Source organism: Mirounga leonina, unplaced genomic scaffold, assembly GCF_011800145.1.
Source record: "Mirounga leonina isolate KUSES-001 unplaced genomic scaffold, KU_Mleo_1.0 Mir_82, whole genome shotgun sequence".
NCBI lineage: Eukaryota > Metazoa > Chordata > Mammalia > Carnivora > Phocidae > Mirounga > Mirounga leonina.
In genome coordinates, this window is record NW_023270825.1 from 33,205,517 (window position 1) to 33,225,240 (window position 19,724).

Below are 19,724 nucleotides of genomic sequence, written 5' to 3' on the forward strand. Positions count from 1 at the left end.
AAACCCTCTGCTCTTCAACCTTCTTCCTGTCTCCTGCTTCCGACACATGCAAATACACCTACACTCAAAATGCCTTATATCAATATTGTGCACAAATGCTCCAAATAAATGTCACTGAATAATGAGTGGCTGGAGATCATTTGGGGCAAGTCTGCTATAGAGTGTCAAGAAGGCCAACATCTGAAAGAGTCCTTAAATGAGTCTAAGGAGGAAAGGTACACTGACTGGAGAGAGAATATGTGCTCACTTACACTATGTTCTTCACCTTGCCCTGAAAATTTCTATCTGGGAAACATGTCTCTATATTGCTAGCTAAAGAAGGCTCAGTCAAACCACATTATAGAAGGCTCTTGGTAGCAAGAGAGAAGTTGTTTTTATTATTTCCTTTATAACAGTACTTCTCAACCCTCAATGTGCATACAAATCACCTGGAGATCTTGTTAAAACACAGATTCTGATCCACTAGGTCGGGATAAGGCTTGAGGTTCTACATTTCGAACAAGCTGATGTTGATGGTGCTGGTTAATGAACTACCCTTTTTGAGGAGCAGAGCACTCTAAGAGTGAATTGAATATAGACAAATTCAGACTTAAAGAAAACATAAGGAGTAAAAAATTAGTGAACTACAACAGAAATCCTGATTTTACATTATCACAAGGCTCACTATTTCTTAAAAAGACAGAAAAATAATGATCTATCTAACTTGCTGATATTTATTTTAAAATATCTATTAAAGAGACAGGTAAAAGAAAAGTTGCCATTTTCAAGATGAATTCTACAAGCTTGGGTGGGAAGGAGCAGAAGTGGAGGTATGTTTGCACATGAATCTAAAGCTTGGAAAGAAAGAAACTAAGTAAGCCACAGTATGCCATTAGAAAAGATGGATGGATTCCAAGGATTACTGTAGAGGCTTAGAACCCCCTCTCCCCACATTTAGAAATTTCTCTTAATGAGTTTTCTTTTCTTTTTTGTAATTGTAGAATTTAATTTGAAGGAAGTGATAAAAACCAATATAAACCAAATTATATAATGCAGCAAATGCATTATATAACTGATTCATAATGCTCAATGCTAGACCCTGAAGTTGCTCCCACTTCTACCTTCTTTTTTTAATGTCCAGAAAACACTTTAGTCTTCTTCACCTGTTTATTTAAAGATCATATCATTTTTAAATGAATACCATTAGATAACTATTTATTGTGGCAATGATCTTCCTTGAGCCCTTTACCATAGAACTATCTTTCATTTTCATTTTCCAGCCATATGGGAACTCCTTTTATGCCTCTTGAGACACTTTTTAGCTATATGTATTTTCAATAATAAAGAGTTTTGACATTTCCATGGTAGGATTGAATAAACTGAGACTATAGAGATGGCATAACTTTCAGAGGTCCTAGGAAATATCTTTGACAGAATAATCAGACAGAGGGATTAAGAACTAATTATGGAACCAAACTGTCTAAGACTTGATAATAGGCAACAGGGTAGTAGTATTTATGTGTATACTGAAATTAAGATTATAGAAAGTGTTGGGTGGGGCAAGGGAAGGTGATAAGACTAGCACAGCAGGATTAATACTTGCTGCAATTATACTGAGGAATTAAATCAGGTGAGTTGTTTGGAATTTTAAATCTGTGGCTTTTTCTTATGGAAAGCAGGAAGTTAAGAGTAGGACAGGTGAGTGAGCAAGCATTTTGAATTTTTTACCATCATCTTCCAGGAAAAAAAATGCCCATTTATTGTTAGTATTGGGAAAAGAGATACTATTTCCTTAAATACAGTATTTTAAGTTTTTTGGAATTGACCAAAATTAATTAATTCAAATATCTCTGTTCACTTGAGTAATATTCCCACATCATAAGGCCCTCTTCTTTATCCAGAGTGACTTATAGTGAAAGGCAACAGGTTATCAAATGGAAAACCAGCTGTGGCCAGGGATTTAGGTGGAAGAAATAGAAACCCTAGAACATGGCTTTTGTAAAAGAACAAAAGCTCTAAATCAAAGAGGTGATACTGAATTTTAGTATGCACTTTAACCAACTGGGAGGAAGTACACAAAATGTTAATAGTGGCTAGGCAGTGAGATAATGGGTAATTTTAAAATGTTCTTTTTAATTTTCTGTATTTTTCATAAGTATGTATTTCATTCAGAATGTAAAAAAGAAAAATTTAAAATTTACTTTACCCCAGTGGCAAAGATTTGTCTTATATCCTTCCAGAATTGTTTGTTACACGTGGTTCTCAAAATAATTAGTGGCTTGTTCAGACTTTTCCCTCTTTCTAAATCATCTCTGTAAAACAAGTTCTGGAAGGGATAATATGCCTTTTGAATTGAAAAGTTTTAAGAAAGCTGAATTTGGGATGTGAGGTACTTTTGCCTTTATTAACATCTACAAAAAAACTGTGAGATAATAGGCATCCATATCTCTAGGGGAAGGTGGAAATGCATCGAGATGATGAGCTTAATCAGTGTGAAGGGAGAAATAACTCTTCAAAAATATTAATAAAAGTATTGTATTGATCTTAATTAAGTGATAACATGCTACTTTCATTTTATCTTTCAAATTCATTCCATCCTTGGGAGAGGTCAATTGTTAAGACTTGAGCCTGTCACCTTCTCCCTCTGTCAGCACCCAAAATAAATCTTTCCCTTTCTCTTTTACAAAAAAAAAAAGTTCATTCCATCCTGAATGCAGTTTTAGGTTTATTAGGTTACAGGTCTTCCTATTATATCATGATTACTTGATTCCTGCCTTCTTTAAACTCTTTAAACTCTATTTTTTCTTTCTTTTTTTAAAGCCGTTCTTATTTCTTATTTGCTCAGTCATTTTTTACTGTCTTGATTTTTCAACCCACATACCTTAAAGCAAGTGATCCTCCAACTGGTTTGGAGTGTTATGCCACATGTTTCTGAAGGATACTGGCTAATGCTTAGTGATCCATAGCAAGTTAGCAACCTCTTTACACCTACAGGGTTAGCAATGCTCACAGGTGCCACTGGTTATTACTGGAAGGCCTACGGCAAAGGCAGAGGAGAAGAAAAAAGGGAAAATAAAGGGAGTGGGGAGAAAGGAATGGGAGTAAAGGAAGACAAGGGTGGAGAGAAGGTACACGAAGTAGAGAGCCACAACAGCTTCAAGGATGTTCTTTACCAAACACTGCCTGTGGGCGGTGTTCTAACACAGAAAAGACTGGGACCACGCCTCTTTGTTCATCGATGGCTTCTGCTGCCTTAATTATGATGTTGGTATATATACACAGACACAGCAAACATTCCCACTTTTGAGATTTAACCATATCCATAATGGTTATCTGTTATGTATTATGTCTCTGTTATATATTCTGTATCTTGGAGATAGCAACACTTCACAGGAAAGAAATAATGTGAACAAGCTGTGTAATAGTCTGTTGGAACGTTTTATATTGTGAGATGTTAGATGTTTTTTATTTGTGTGTGTGTGTGAAATAGCTAAAAACACCACCATTTCAAAACAAAAGAATAAATAAGATATCAGATGGTAATTTTATATAAAATTTCTTTGGTAGATTCTATGGTAGCAGAAAGGCTCTTCTAGGGCTCATGTAGGCTAATCACTCTTTTTGGCAACTAGAAAAGCTAAGAGCAATAGTTTCTTTTTATTGAGCTGCTGCTATTTCATGCAAAAATCACAGAACAACATTCTGTTTGAGAATAATTGTCTCAAATAATTTATTTTCTCCCTTTCTCCTTCTTTATATTACCAAGAATGTAAAAAATAGACTTTTTTATCCCTTTGGTATTTCATTTGCTAAAGTTGTCTATTCTACTCTGGAAGTAAGACTTCTTTTTCATTTTATAGTAATCCTATATGGCTACCAATTATAAATTCAAAACAACTGAAATTTTATTTAATTAGTTAATTTATTTATTTTTAAAGATTTTATTTATTTATTTGACAGAGAGAGACAAAGTGAGAGAGGGAACACAAGCAGGGGACGTGGGAGAGGGAGAAGCAGGCTTCCTGCTGAGCAGGGAGCCCGATGCGGGGCTCGATCCCAGGACCCTGGGATCATGACCTGAGCCGAAGGCAGACGCTTAGCGACTGAGCCACCCAGGCGCCAGAACTGAAATTTTAGTTGGAGAACAAAAAACAAGAAGAGCCAATGAAGCTATCAGAAGATTGAAATAATTTTCTTTCTGGACAATATTCATTATAATAAGCACTGTAGAAGGAATAAATTTGGAAGAAAAAAAATCATAAGAGCTACTGGGGATTTGTTATTCATGTTTTCAGAAATCCTCTAATTTAGTGAGATCAAGCTGAATGAGATACATCCAAAATAGTATCCCCAAGAAAGAATACACTAGTAGAAATTAATCTTTCTACCACTTTATTTACATAGAATAGGAGAGTAACAATTCAAATAAATGTTAACCTTTTTTTTCAGAAATGATCTATGGAAATGTGCTTATCATAATGATAGTGATAATAATAGTTACCATTATCAAACATTTTATAAGACAATTATTGAGTGCTTATTTTTGGTGCCAGATAATTTACTAAGGCTTTCTAGGGTCTCATTCAATCCTCACAACTTGTTGGGATAAGTATTGTTATAATTATCATCATTTTACAGATGAGACAACTGAAGCTCAAAAAGTTTAAGTAATTTGCTCAAAGTTATAAAGGTGTAACTAGTACTGGGATCCAGATCACCCTTACTTCGCTTTTCAAAGCCCATAACCATAACCATTTGCTATAGTGCCTCCAACACAAAAAGATACCACTAAGAAATCGTGATGGGACATGGAGGAGATGAATGAATATATTTAATTATAAAAATGAAATTATTTCAATGGCTAGATAGAGTAAAAACAACAACAAACAAGTTAGAGACTCCCTAAAGAACCATTAAAAAGGAACTGGCCTTCTTAACAGCTCTGATAAGCTGGGAAATGTTTTTAGACATTTCTTCAATGGTATCAGCCTTGAGTTAATAACCAATAATAGTTTCTAAGTAATTCCATTGCATTTCATTTTGGGTTCTTAGATTAGACTTTAAGCAGGCAATTGCTATTTAGTATATGCTTTTAACCTTTATGCAATCTCAGGGAACTCCACAGGTATGAGCTGCTGGTACCATAGGAGGTTTCAGAGCTTTGAAATACAGCTCTTCCAGGGAATTAGAGGGTTTCCCTGTGCTTGCTTTTTATGAAGCCCTTATTGATGTTTGAGTTTAAAACAGAAGAAAAGCCCACCCTACATGATTCCTGTGTTGGGAATCTGCTCTTCTTTTTTGGACCACATAAATGTTTTCAACTAGAAAACATGGAAAACTTCCAGACCAAGACTGTCTGCTACCTGGTATGTAGAGAGGTCAAAAGAATAAATTATGGTACAGTGTTTCTATCAATTTCTACACATTTGTCAACAAACATTTTCAAGTAATGACAGTACTTTCACTGAAAAGTTTTAATCCAGATTGTTATCTATGAATAAAATTATTTTGATAACCAGGCAGGAAAAAAGTGTAAAACTCATTGGGTGCCTAGGCTGAGCAAAATATCTGAAAAAAAAAAAAAATACAGTGTGAGTACGATGATACTCAAAGTCACAATATATTTACCTCGGACAGCATAGCCATCTTTTACTGATGCTGGAAAGGGGGGTAGGTTGTCTTTTGCATATACATCTTGAGCAAGGACTCTCCCCATTCCATCTGAAAAAAGAGAAAATAAGAAAAATATTGATTTTGAGAGCAATGGGTTAAACAGGCAGTCATAAACAAGGTGGATAAGTGCCTGTCTGACAAAGCTTATACATGGGCTCAGTCAGACCTCCTGATTTCTATCCCAAGGAGTTGAAGACAGAAGGAAGAGATGTATCCTTGTGTCTGAAATGAAAGATTAGATTCAGTCAATTAATAGTTATGCTTGCAGAGATTATTTGAATATGAGCAGCTACACAGTCATCAAACATGTGTTCAATTTGTTGTGTCATTAATCCTTTAACAACCCAAAGAAGACTTCCTTTAAAAAGCCAATTCTTGAACATTTTCATATTTGTTGATCTGGTAATTTCACTTCTAGAAATCTATCCTAAGAAAATAGATAAATCTTTATGCACATGTTTATTTTAGTTGTTTACATTAGTGAGAAAAGTAAAATAAAAAGATCAATAATATAGAAATTTAAGTAGACAATGATCTATCCTTATGATAAAATATTATGCAGGTTAAAGTAATATTTATGAAGAATATTCATTGACCAGGAAAATTCTTATGACACATATTTAAAAAACATATGGAATTGCACATGTAGTGTATAATCTTTACTATGTTAAGATAGATGTGTACATGTCAACAGAAAAAGATGAGAAGGGCATACATGAAAATATAAAGCATTTGTTATTTTAGTATATTAGAATTATGTAATGATTTCCCTTTGCTATACTTTTCTGAAATTTTCCAAGTTTTTTTTTTTAATATTTTATTTATTTATTTGACAGAGAGAGAGAGCACAAGTAGGCAGAGCAGCAGGCAGAGGGAGGGAGAAACAGGCTCCCCGCTGAGCAGGGAGCCTGATGCGGGGCTTGATCCCAGAACCCTGGGATCATGACTGGAGCTGAAGGTAGCCGCTTAACCGACTGAGCCACCCAGGCACCCCCCAAGTTTTTTATAATGATCAAATGTCATTTTTATATAAAGAAAGTTTTTTTTTTTCTTAGGAATTTTAGCCTTTGATTTTGGCTTTATTAACCTAAAAAAATTTGTGATTACAAATAAGCAGAGGGCCAGTAACCTGTCTTGTGAAATGACTATTCAAACTACTCTGGATAAAAATCATTTTCAGCTAGAGCTTAGGAATTTGAACTAGTGCCGAAAAGAATAAAGTTTCAAGAGTCATGACCAATTCCTTAAATCTTCTAGTCAGAATCTGTCTTTATTATTATTATTTCAAAGAGGCAAAATAATAACAAATAGGAGATGGAGAAGGAAGAAGAGGGGAAGGAAAAAAAAAATCAAGCTTGTCTCCAAAGACTATAATACAGGACTTGATTTACATAAGATGTTCATATAATTGTTTCCAGAGCTAGATGGGAGTCTTTTTGTCTGTTTGTTTAGTTTTTTGTTTTTGGCTTTGTCCTTCTTGCCACCCAAGGCCTCTGATTTCCAGATCCCAGGACCTAGAAGTAAGTACCGAGAGATTTTTAGTTTTGTACTCTGATCCAGTGACAGTGATACTCTTTCCTTTTAGGGAGGTGACAGCTGAATTGGAAGGGAGAACTTCTTAGCAGATTCTAGCTTCAGATATTCCTAGAAGGTTGTAGCTATTCTGGAGCTATTCTGGAGCTACCCTGGAGCTATGGACCTTTATTTCGTAAGTCCAGGGAAGTGGTGAAACCAGAGTCTGGTTTGGATTCACTTATACAAAATTAACTGCCAAATGAAGCTATAAGATAGTTCCTGATGGTATTTGCCCAGGATCACAATAAACCTCCTGGGGTGGCTCCTTGCCTGGAACTAATCTGGCCTGGGGTGGTTCATGAAAATGTAAACTCTACCCTAGCTTAGATCCTAAGAGAATGACTTTGCTAGGATTTTGAATAGCTCATTAATAGTAATAGTTAATAATAAAAGATAGCACAAGGATATTAAGAAGTATATACTTCCAGGTACAAAATAACTGGTTTGCCTGGGTCTTCAGCTTACAGATGGCATATCATGAGACTGAACAGTATCCATAATCATGGGAGCCAATTCCTCACAATAAATCTCATCATGTATATATTCCTATTGGTTCTGTTTCTTTGGAGAACCCTAACTAATACAAATGGAACAGAATAGAAAGTTCAGAAATAAACTTTTGTGTATATGGTCAAATGATCTTCAATGGGGAAAGGACAGTTTTTTCACAAATGGTATTGGTGTTGGGAAAACTGGATATCCACATGCAAAAGAATGAAGTTGGACCCTTACTTTACACCATATATAAAAACTAACTCAAAATGGATTAAAGAACTAAACATAAAACCTAAAACTGTAACATTCTTAGAAGAAAAGATACAGGAAAACTTTATGACGTTGGATTTGGTAATGATTTTTTTTTATAGCGGTGATGAATAGATAAAATGTTTTCTTTATTTTTTCTGATTTTATAATGAAACATTTCTCCCAAACATTTCTGATTTTATAATGAAACATTTCTCCCCATTTTGTAAGTGGGCCTCAGTTTTTTAAAAGTTTTTATTTCAATTCCAGTTAGTTAACATACAGTGTAACATTAGTTTCAGGTGTACAATATAGTGATTCAATACTTCCATACATCACCAACGCTCATTGCAACAAGTGCACTTCTTAAACCCCTTCACCTATTTAACCCATCCCCCTACCCACCTCCCTTCTGGTAGCCATCTAGTTTGTTCTCTATAGTTAAGAGTCTGTTTCTCAGTTTTGGTAATGACTTCTTGAGTATGACACCGAAGGCACAGGCAACTAAAGCAAACATAGACAAATGGGGCTACATCAAATTTAAAAACTTTTGTGCATCACTACTGGGCATTTACCCCCAAAATATAAAAACACTAATTCAAAGGGATACATGCACCCCTATGTTTATTGCAGCATTATTTAAATAGCCAAATTATGCAAGCAGCCTATGTCTACTGACAGATGAATGGATAAAGAAGATGTGGTGTGTATATACACAATGGAATATCATTCAGCCATAAAAAGAATGAAATCTTGCCATTTTCAACAACATGGATGGAGCTAGAGAGCATAATGGCAAAGCGAAATAAGTCAGTCAGAAAAAGACAAATACCATATGATTTCACTCATATGTGGAATTTAAGAAACAAAACAAACACAGAGAGAGACACATACCAAGAAACAGACTCTTAACTATAGAGAACAAACTGCAGATTACCAGAGGGGAGGTGGGTGGAGGGATGGGTGAAAAAGTGATGGGGGATTAAAGAGTACACTTATCATGATGAGCATTGAGTGAATCACTATGCTATACACTTGAAACTAATACAACACTCTATGTTAATTACACTGGAGTTAAATAAAAAATCTAAAAAAAAAGATTATATAGGGAAAAAAAATTCTGTGCATTAAAGGACAAAATCAACAGAGTAAAAAGGCAATCTATGGAATGGGAGAATATAGCTGCAAATCATATATCTGATAAACAGTTAATGTCCTGAATATATAAAGAACTCTTATAACTCAATAACAAAAAGATCAAATAACTCAATTAAAAATGGGCAAAAATTTTGAACAGATGTTTCTCCAAAAATGATACACAAATAGTCAACAACATATGAGAATCAACATCATTAATCATTAGAGAAATGCAAATCAAAACCACAATGAGATATCACCTCATACTCATTAGGATGGCAATTACAAAAAAAACCAAAAAACAAAAAACAGAAAATAACAAGTGTTGAGGAGAATATGGAGAAGTTGGAACACTTGTACACTCTTGGTAGGATTGTAAAATAGTGCAACCACCACGGAAAATCATAAGAAGTTTCTCAAAAAATTAAAAATAGAAATACCATATGGTCCATCAATTCTACTTCTGGGTTTGTATCCAAAAGAATTGAAAGCAGCATTTCAAAGAGATATTTTCACACCCATGTTCATTGTAGCACTATTCATAATAGTCAAGTGGCGGAAGCAGCCCAAATGTTCATCAATGGATGAATGGATAAACAAAATGTGCTGTATATATTTATATACTGTCACATGATACAATATGGATGGACCTTGAAGACATTATGCTACTAAGTAAAATAAACCAGACACAAAAAGACAAATACTGCATAATTCTACTTACATGAGGTATCTAAAGTAGTCAAATTCTTAGCAACAGAAGGTAGAATGGTGGTTACTAGGGGCTGGGATGAGGGTGGAAAGGGGAGTTGTTTAATGGGTGTAGAGTTTCACGTATCCAGTATGAAAAAGTTATGGAGATCTGTTTCACAGCAGTGTGAATGTACTTAATGCCATAGAATATACAATTAATAATGGTTAAGATGGTAAATTTTATGTTAATGTGGTTTTTACTGCAATAAAAAAGGAATGAGGTACTGATACATGCTATAACATGGATGGATCTTGAAAATATTATGCTAAGTAAAGAATCCAGTCACAAAAGACCACATATATGATCCCATTATATGAAATGTTCAGAGTAGGTAAATCTATAGTAGAAAGTACATTGGTAGTTACTTAGGGCTGGATGGGGGTGATTGGAGAGGATAGAAGAGAATGACATCTAGTGAGGATGGGGTTTCTTTTGAGGTGATGAAAATGTTCTAAAATTGACTGTGGTGATGGTTGTACGTATCTGTGAATTTACTAAAACCCTTGAACTATATACTTTAAGTGGGTGAATTATATAGCATATGAGTTATATCTCAATAAAGGGCAAAGTTAATAGATTAAAAATAAGAATATCTCATTTCAACATACTATATTTAGAAGAACAAAGAACAGTCATTATTTGTAGCACACAATGTGCCATCTGGTTTTTATAGACCTTCAAATATCATGGAAAGAAAAATAAAACATTTCATCTGGAAAGAAAGAACTGCTTCACATTTAACTAAAGTTATTAATATAAATTTAATAATATATAGAATTAGCCAGTTTTTTTTTTTTTTTGGACTCATGCTAAATACAGGGGTTGCTATCTTTAAGGTAAATTTGTTCCCTACTGGATTAGTTCTGATTTTGGATGTGGTATCAGGTTAACAGCAGAGATTAAGTTTCTTCAAAGAAAAAACAATCATTACCTCAAGTTTTGGTCCAAAAGCCTAGGGCAGGGAAAGGACTGGGAGAAAAATATGCAATTGATTGAAAAATGGTCCGGGCTACCAGTTGGCAGAAGATACTAGAGAACAGAAGGAATATATGCCAGATATACCTCTCAGCTACACAAGCAAGTATATCCATATCTCTCAGTAGGGTTCAGGACTAAACAGTCAATGGATAGCTCTTTCAAGCAGTTAATATTAGCCTTGATTCAATGTCTGCCCAGATGATCTATCTTGTAACTTAAAGAGTACACAGTAGTGGTGCAAATCACATGGGACATTCTTGCATACACGTACCTACATGTTAAACCATCCCTTCTCTTTGCCCATAGGTGGAGCCCAAGTACTGGTGTTGAATAAACTTTGGGCATGAGATTTTTAGAAAGAGAGGCTCAGCATTCAACTTGAATGGAACCAGGCAGCAGTAACTTCTCAACTAGATATTATAACTGTTTTTTTTTAAAAGATTTTATTTATTTATTTGACAGAGAGAGACACAGCGAGAGAGGGAACACAAGCAGGGGGAATGGGAGTGGGAGAAGCAGGCTTCCTGCTAACAGGGAGCCTGATGCAGGGCTCAATCCCAGGACCCTGGGATCGTGACCTGAGCTGAAGGCAGATGCTTAACGACTGAGCCACCCAGGAGCCCCATAAAACTGTTTTAAGTATATAATTTGGTACAGAAAGCTGAAGCTGTGGGAGCTAAAGGTCTTACTAAAAGATACAATTTCAGGGAAACATGAGCAAAATTCCCTTTTCCCAGTCTTTCTAATCCAGTGAGAGCCCCATTTATAATAAGCAAAAGATAGTTTCCCCAATATATAGTTAATATGCTTTCTAGGAATATTTGGTGGTGGGAGTTCATAGCTCTTCACAGTCTCCAGTGAGCATATTTCAGTTGTAGAAAGTTAGGCGGTGTACCAAGAAGCTATGGTCCTGCTTTCAGAATCTGAGGAGGTCATGTCCATTCTCTTCTATCCTATCCCACACACAGTATTCTCTAAGTTCTGTATAATAAAGGATGTATTAAATTTGATGAAGATGATAATAAATGCATATTTCTAGATTCTATAGGGATCAAAAATATTAAACCTAGGGCTGTATATCACCGGGGACCCTTGTCCATATATACAATTAAGTAATCTCAAGAGGTTGATAAGAAGAAAGGAATGGAAAAGACTGGTTGATGATTTATACTGTTTTGTGTAGTATGCTCACTTAGGCTGCAAGAAGACAGTGGCAGAGTGCTTCGTTAAAAGGTGATAGACTTTTTATGTTTTCAACAAGATATTCATATACAAGTCAGATTCCCACATGATGATAGTTATTAAATTCTCTACTCTTTGGAGTGCTAGCTTTTTTATACTGGGATGACTGGCCTAAAAAATATCTTCAGAAAGTCTTTATAGATTCAAATGGTTGACAATGGACATATATAGAAGGAAATCAAAACAGAGAGCTATTTATTAAGTTGAGTACAATTTGTAAGCATTGAATCCAAATGTAGTCTCTAAATGGTAAAAGTAAAATATTTAATTTGTTTGGTTGGGCATTTATTCTGGCACAGATAATACTTTTTTCTTGTGTCTAAAGTCAGATGTTAGGATACCCAAGTGGCTTTTAGATATAAGAGGGAAAAGTCACTTATCAAAATGATTTCACAGTTGTAAAGTTCCCTGTGTTGTTAGCTCTAAGAAGGCTTTGGAAGAAGTCAAGGGAAGTTCAGTGATCCAAGAAATTGATTCCTCATCTTCACTTTGGGTAACCAAGATACTATCAGTTTTATGAATCAGGAGTGTAGAAGAATGTGGTAGATAGCAGAGGGCTGAAAAGAAAAGATACTATCTAAGGCTTCCTCATATAAAACATGGATATTAGTCAGTTTGCTGTTGATTATAAATTCCTCAAAAGTTTACTTAAGTTCATTGTGACAGCATTGATACTGTAACATTTAAAAACTATCATCTCTTCCAATCTATGTGAGAGACTACTGAAGACTACTTTGACTTAACAGCTATCCATTGTATTCACCAAAACAGTTGAGAAGGCAGGCTTGATACATATACTTAGGCCAAATAAGTATTGGTAGGAACAATATTAGCTAGGGCCAGGGATTAAGAGGAAAGATGAATGAAACATATGCAGATTTGGGTTGTCACTGCATTAAAACAAAAAACCCCTTAAAATGAAGCATAGCATATTTAAAGAAAACTTCATGATTATTTAACAGACACTAAATGTTTAACATGGTGGATGTCCTCAAGCCTATCCTAATACAATTTATTCTCCACATCTTCATTGTATATTTGAAAGACTAGGCAACATTATAGTTCTCATTTATGCATTACAGTCTTCATTTATATGAAAGTTTCAGATGTATAAACTGAAAAAGAGTGAATGATTGAGAGGTGAATATCCCTTTGATGAAAACAAGTATATTAATTACTCTCTAGTTACTCCAGAAGTCATGGTTATGGAATAGTACAATAAAAATCCCTACACTTTTAAAATAGATAGCTTGTTCGAAGTGGCATTATGTTGTGTATTTGTATTTTTCCATCTAGGGATGCTCATTACCTGCAAGTGTCATGAGTAAGGGCAAGCATTACATTATGGTTCTTATGTCATAAAATACAAATAAGCTTTGTGCAAAGTTATAGAATTTGGAATAAATGGATGTGTTATGATTACCAGAAATGACTGTCATGATTTAGCAATACAAAAAGATGCAATGCAATTGGTAATAAACTAATTCTTAAGTTGTGTTGTGGTTCCATGATGTCTATTTTATTATTGATTACCATAACCTGCATCTGTGTTACATATATTCATTTCTATGTGTAATATATTAAGCTTTAAAAATAATAACAGTATCACTCTAGAAAGTATTTAACTTGACTAAAATGAAAAATTTTTTAGGGGAAGTATTTTTTTTTTTTTTAAAGATTTTATTTATTTACTTGAGAGAATGAGAGCACAAGAGGGAAGAGGGTCAGAGGGAGAAGCAGACCCCCCGGCCGAGCAGGGAGCCCGATGCGGGACTCGATCACGGGACTCCAGGATCATGACCTGAGCTGAAGGCAGTCGCTTAACCAACTGAGCCACCCAGGCGCCCCTAGGGGAAGTATTTTTAAAAAAATATCTAAAATGTTCCTAAGGTCATAGAAAATATTTCAATTGAGATTAAGTGCTCACTTCTTTTAGTACTTAATGATGGACACTTTGCCACACCCAGGTCAAATAAATAGGGTATCACTGATAAGTGGGTAACATTTAAGTCCAAGGGGTCAGGATTTGGTACAAGTAAACAAAATGTTCTTTCTATAGTTTGAACAATTTAAACTTTTCTTTATTGGTAATTTCTTAATCACTATCCTATAAAATGTCAAAAGCGCCACAGGAAAAAAAAGTTTTTTAAATCTAATTTCCATAGTTTTGAACTACATATTCTAGTATCCTAAAAATAATTCTTAACTTTTTCAACATTGGTTTTATATTAGTATATTACAATGGTTATTAAAAGAAAGGGAAAAGGTAATATGCAAGAAGTATTTTATAAAACATTGGTTTTATATTAGTATATTACAATGGTTATTAAAAGAAAGGGAAAAGGTAATATGCAAGAAGAAAAAAAATACATGCTAAAATCAAGCTCCTCCTTAATGCCCATCACCCAGTTACCCCATCCCCCAACCCCCCTCCCTTCTGCAACCCTCAATTTGTTATATACAACTAATGAATCATTGAACACTACCTCAAAAACTAATGATGTACTATATGTTGGCTAATTGAACTTAACACAAAAAATAAAAATAAAATCAAGCTCCTACATGTAATACAAGAATAAATAAATAACAAAAGTACCAACTGTTATATTGACTTGAAAAATTACTGGTGGCTTATTTCCATATGGCTAAAATCAAAGTAAGGAAATTAGTAAGGCATTATAGTTTCAAGGATGCAATAGTATCACTGAATTAATCACTCAATGTTGTTTCCAAATGATAAACAAAATGTTAATAGATGACTAGATGACTTTTTTTCTTCTGGCAAGTTAACCAAGAATATCAGGATTCTGTAGGAAAGGAGTTTCTAGACACAGAAATACAAGATTCTTAACCATTTAAATAAATTATGTTTTCAGAAAAACTGAATTAAAGTTTTAAAATTGCAACTCTATTTCTTTCTTACACACATTCAGATACATTACAAAAAGCATTGTTGATTACAAGAGAATCCTTGTGTCTTTGACTTTCTTCCTATGCTTTTTCTCACAATTAAATGAAAGACTATTTGGTTTTCCCTGGCGCATAGCCCATGCTGCTTGGGGTAAGCTAACAGCCTGCCAGGAGAAAAGTCTTTACTTGACAAAACAGTCAAAAAGGTAACTTCTGGTGGGAGGATCAAGATGGCGGAGGACTAGGAGATTTAAGTTTCATCTGGTCCCAGGAATTCAGCTAGATAGTTATCAAATTATTCAGAACACATACAAACTCAACAGGAGATTGAAGAAAAGATAGCAGCAATTCTATGAACAGAAAAGTGACCACTTTCTAGAAGGTAGGACGTGAGGAGAAGTGAATCTGAGGTGATATTTGGGAAGATAGACCGCGGTGGGGAGGGAGCCTCTGTTAGCTGCCTACCGGCAAGTGATACAACAGCAGAGCACAAAATTGGAACTTTAAGAAGTCTGCTCTGCTGAGGGACATCACACCAGTGGCTAAGCATGTGTGTGTGTGTGTGTGTGTGTGTGTGTGTTTGTGTGTGGAACCCTTGCTGGGACAGTGTGGTCTCAGGACCCTCGGGGTCACAGAAAGACTGGGGGTGACTGAGTGTGACAGAGCTCCCAGGTATCAGAGTGGGGAAGCTGGCTGCAAAGACGGAGCCAAGGAGTGGGCTCTCAGCTCAGGGTTGCCATAAACTGTAATCTGTGGCACAGTCGGGCCACTGCTCTTCCAGCAGGGACCCAACATGTGGCAGATCTGGGGAGACTCCCCTTCCTCCCCCAGGAGTAGCAGCATGGGAGTGCACCGAGGTAATCTGCTGGGTTTGGAGACTCCAAATGGGATCGTGTGCCAGAGATAGAAATGCTTGGTCACAGGTCGGGTGAGCTCAGAGTGTGGCCGGAGACCAGAGAGACAGGAGTGAATGACTGCTTTTCTTCAAGGGCGCACTGATGAGTGGCACCCCAGCTCTCGGCTCCTCCAGGGCCAGAGATTGGGAGGCTACCATTTTCATTCTCGTCTTCTAAAGCTGTACAGAAAGCTTTCAGGGAACAAAAGCTACTGAGCAAACCCAAGCAGATTCCTTAGCCTGACCCCTGGCAAGGGCGGTGCAATTCCGCCTGGGGCAAAGACATTTGAAAACCACTACAACAGGCCCCTCCCCCAGAAGATCAGCAAGAACATTCAGCGAAGACCAAGTTTATGGATCAATGAGAACAGCAAAACCCCAGCGCCAGGGGAATACAGCACACAGAATTCATGGTTTTTTTTCCCATGATGCTTTAGTCTTTCAAAGTTAATTTTTAAAATTTTCTTTATTTTTTTCTTTTTCTATTTTTTTAGTTGAATTTTTCTTCTTTCCTTTTTCAACTAACATCTTATCAATTCCTTTTTTAAAATCTTTTTTAATTTTTCATTTTTAAAGTCATAGTCTATCTCTTAATTGTATTTAACCTTATTTTTTGTATATATGTAAATTTTTCTTTCTTTAAAATTTTCTTCTAACAAAATTTCTTCTAACAGTTTCTTCTAACAGACCAAAATATACCCTAAATCTAGTGTATGATGTCCTAGTCTCCTGCTGATCAAATTCTCTTTTTTTAAAAATTTTTTTCATTCTTTTCTCAACCAACTTATCAATTCCTTTTTAAAAATCTTTAAAAATTTTTCATCTTTACAATCATATTCCATCCCTTCATCGTATTTACCCTTATTTTTGTATATATATGTTTTCTTTCTTTAAAATTTTGGGAGGCAATTTCTTCTAGTAGACCAAAGTAGTACCCCAAATCTAGTGTGTGGCTCTGTTATATTCACCAGCCTGATCATATATATATATATATTTTCCCTTTCTTTTCTCCCCGGTTTCGGGTCTCTTTTGATTTGTTTAGTGTATGTTTTTCTGGAGTCATTGTTACCCTTTTAGCATTTTTTTTTAGCATTTTGTTCTTTCATTCATCTATTTCCCTCTGGACAAAATGACAAGATGGAAAAACTCACCTCAAAAAAAAAGGACAAGAGGCAGTACCGCTGCCAGGGACCTAATCAATACAAACATTAGTAAGATGTCAGAACTAGAGTTCAGAATGACGATTATAAAGATAGTAGCTGGGCTTAAAAAAAGTATAGACTAGAGAATCCTTTTCTGGAGAAATAAAAGAACTAAAATCTAACCAAGTCGAAATAAAAAAGGCTATTAATGAGGTGCAATAAAAAATGGAGGCTCTAACTGCTAGGATAAATGAGGCAGAAGAGAGAATTAGTGATATAGAAGACCAAATGATGGAGAATACAGAAGCTGAGAAAGAGAGAAACAACTACTGGATGAGGAGGGGAGAATTCAAGAGATAAATGATACCATAAAGCGAAACATTAGAATAATGGGGATCCCAGAAGAAGAAAAAAGAGAGACAGGGGCAGAAAGTATATTGGAGCAAATTATAGCAGAGAACTTCCCTAATTTGGGGAAGGAAACAGGCATCAAAATCCAGGAGGCACCGAGAACTCTCCCCCAAATCAATAAAAATAGGTCAACACCCTGACATCTAATAGTAAAACTCACAAGTCTCAGAGACAAAGAGAAAATCCTGAAAGCAGCTTGGGACAAGAGGTCAGTAACCTACAATGGTAGAAACATTAGATTGGCAGCAACCTATCCACAGAGACCTGGCAGGCCAGAAAGGACTGGCATGATATATTCAGAGCACTAAATGAGAAAAATATGCAGCCAAGAATACTATATCCAGCTAGGCTGTCACTGAAAATAGAAGGAGAGATAAAAAGCTTCCAGGACAAACAAAATCTAAAAGAATTTGTGAACACTAAACCAGCCCTACAAGAAATATTGAAAGGGGTCCTCTAAGCAAAAACAGAGCCTGAAAGTAATAGACTTGAAAGGAACAGAGACAATATGCAGTAACAGTCACCTTACAGGCAATACAATGGCACTAAATTCATACCTTTCAATACTTACTCTGAATGTAAATGGGCTAAATGTCCCAATCCAAAGACACAGGGTATCAGATTGGATAAAAAAAAAGGTCCATCGATATGCTGTCTGCGAGAGACTCATTTTAACCCAAAGACACCCCCGGATTGAAAGTGAAGGGGTAGAAAAACATTTACCATGCTAATGGACACCAAAAGAAAGCTGGGGTGGCAATCCTTATATCAGACAAATTAGATTTTAAACCAAACACTGTAATAAGAGATGAAGAAGGACACTATATCCTACTTAAAGTGTCTATCCAACAAGAAGATCTAACAATTGTAAATATCTATGCCTCTAACATGGGAGCAGCCAATTATATAAGCCAATTAATAACAAAAGCAAAGAAACACATCGACAACAATACAATAATAGTGGGGGAGTTTAAAAGCCCCCTCACTGAAATGGACAGATCATCTAAGCAAAAGATCAACAAGGAAATAAAGGCTTTAAATCAAACACTGGACTAAAGGACTTCACAGACATATTCAGAACATTCCAACCCAAAGCAACAGAATACATATTCTTCTCTAGTGCCCATGGAACATTCTCCAGAATCGATCCCATTCTGGGGCATAAATTAGGTCTCAACTGGTACCCAAAGATTGATATCATTCCCTGCATATTTTTGGACCACAATGCTTTGAACTAGAACTCAATCACAAGAGGAAAGTTGGAAAGGACTCAAATACATGGAGGCTAAAGAGCATCCTATTAAAGAATGAATGGGTCAACCAGGAAATTAAGAATTAAAAAAATTCACGGAAACAAATGAAAATAAACACATAACTGTTCAAAATCCTTGGGAATGCAGCAAAGGTGGTCCTAAGAGGAAAGCATATAGCAATACAAGCCTTTCTCAAGAAACAAGAAAGGTCTCAAATACACAACCTAACCCTACACCTAATGGAGCTGGAGAGAGAACAGCAAAGAAAGCCTAAACCCAGCAGGAAAAGAGAAATAATAGAGATCAGAGCAGAAATCAATGAAATAGAAATCAAAAGAACAGTGTTGACAGATCAACAAAACTAGGAGCTGGTTCTTGATAAACTCCTGGCTAGACTTATGAAAAAGAAAAGAGAAAGGACCCAAAAAAATAAAAACATGAATGAAAGAGGAGAGATCACAACCAACACCAAAGAAATACAAACAATTTTAGAAACATATTATGAGCAACTGTATACCAGCAAATTAGATAACCTGGAAGAAATGATGCATTCCTAGAGATGGATCAACTACCAAAACTGAACCAGGAAGAAATAGAAAACCTGAACAGACCTATAACCACTAAGGAAATTGAAGCAGTCATCAAAAATCTCCCAACAAACAAAAGCCCAGGGCCAGATGGCTTCCCAGGGGAATTCTACCAAACATTTAAAGAAGAATTAATACCTATTCTTCTGAATCTGTTTCAAAGAATAGAAATGGAAGGAAAACTTCCAAACTCATTTTATGAGGCCACCATTACCTTGATCCCCAAACCAGACAAAAGGAGAATCAAAAAGGAGAATTACAGACCAATATCCTTGATGAACACGGATGCAAAAATTCTCACCAAAATACTAGCCAATAGGATCCAACAGTACATTAAAAGGATTATTCACCACGACCAAGTGGGATTTATCCCTGGGCTGCAAGTTTGGTTCAACATCCGCAAATCAATCAATGTGATACAATACATTAACAAAAGAAAGAACAAGA

The 19,724-nt window shown here is 35.6% G+C and overlaps 1 protein-coding gene across 5 annotated transcripts in view; it reads right to left on the reverse strand.

Moving 5' to 3' along the window:
* Positions 1-19,724, reverse strand: part of GPHN (gephyrin) — a 626,508-nt gene that overhangs the window by 90,391 nt on the left and 516,393 nt on the right. For all 5 annotated transcript variants that reach the window (XM_034992943.1, XM_034992941.1, XM_034992938.1 and 2 more), the window contains one exon: positions 5,608-5,700. In XM_034992943.1, coding sequence (XP_034848834.1) covers positions 5,608-5,700 — 93 coding nt within the window. The remainder of the gene's footprint in view (positions 1-5,607; positions 5,701-19,724) is intronic.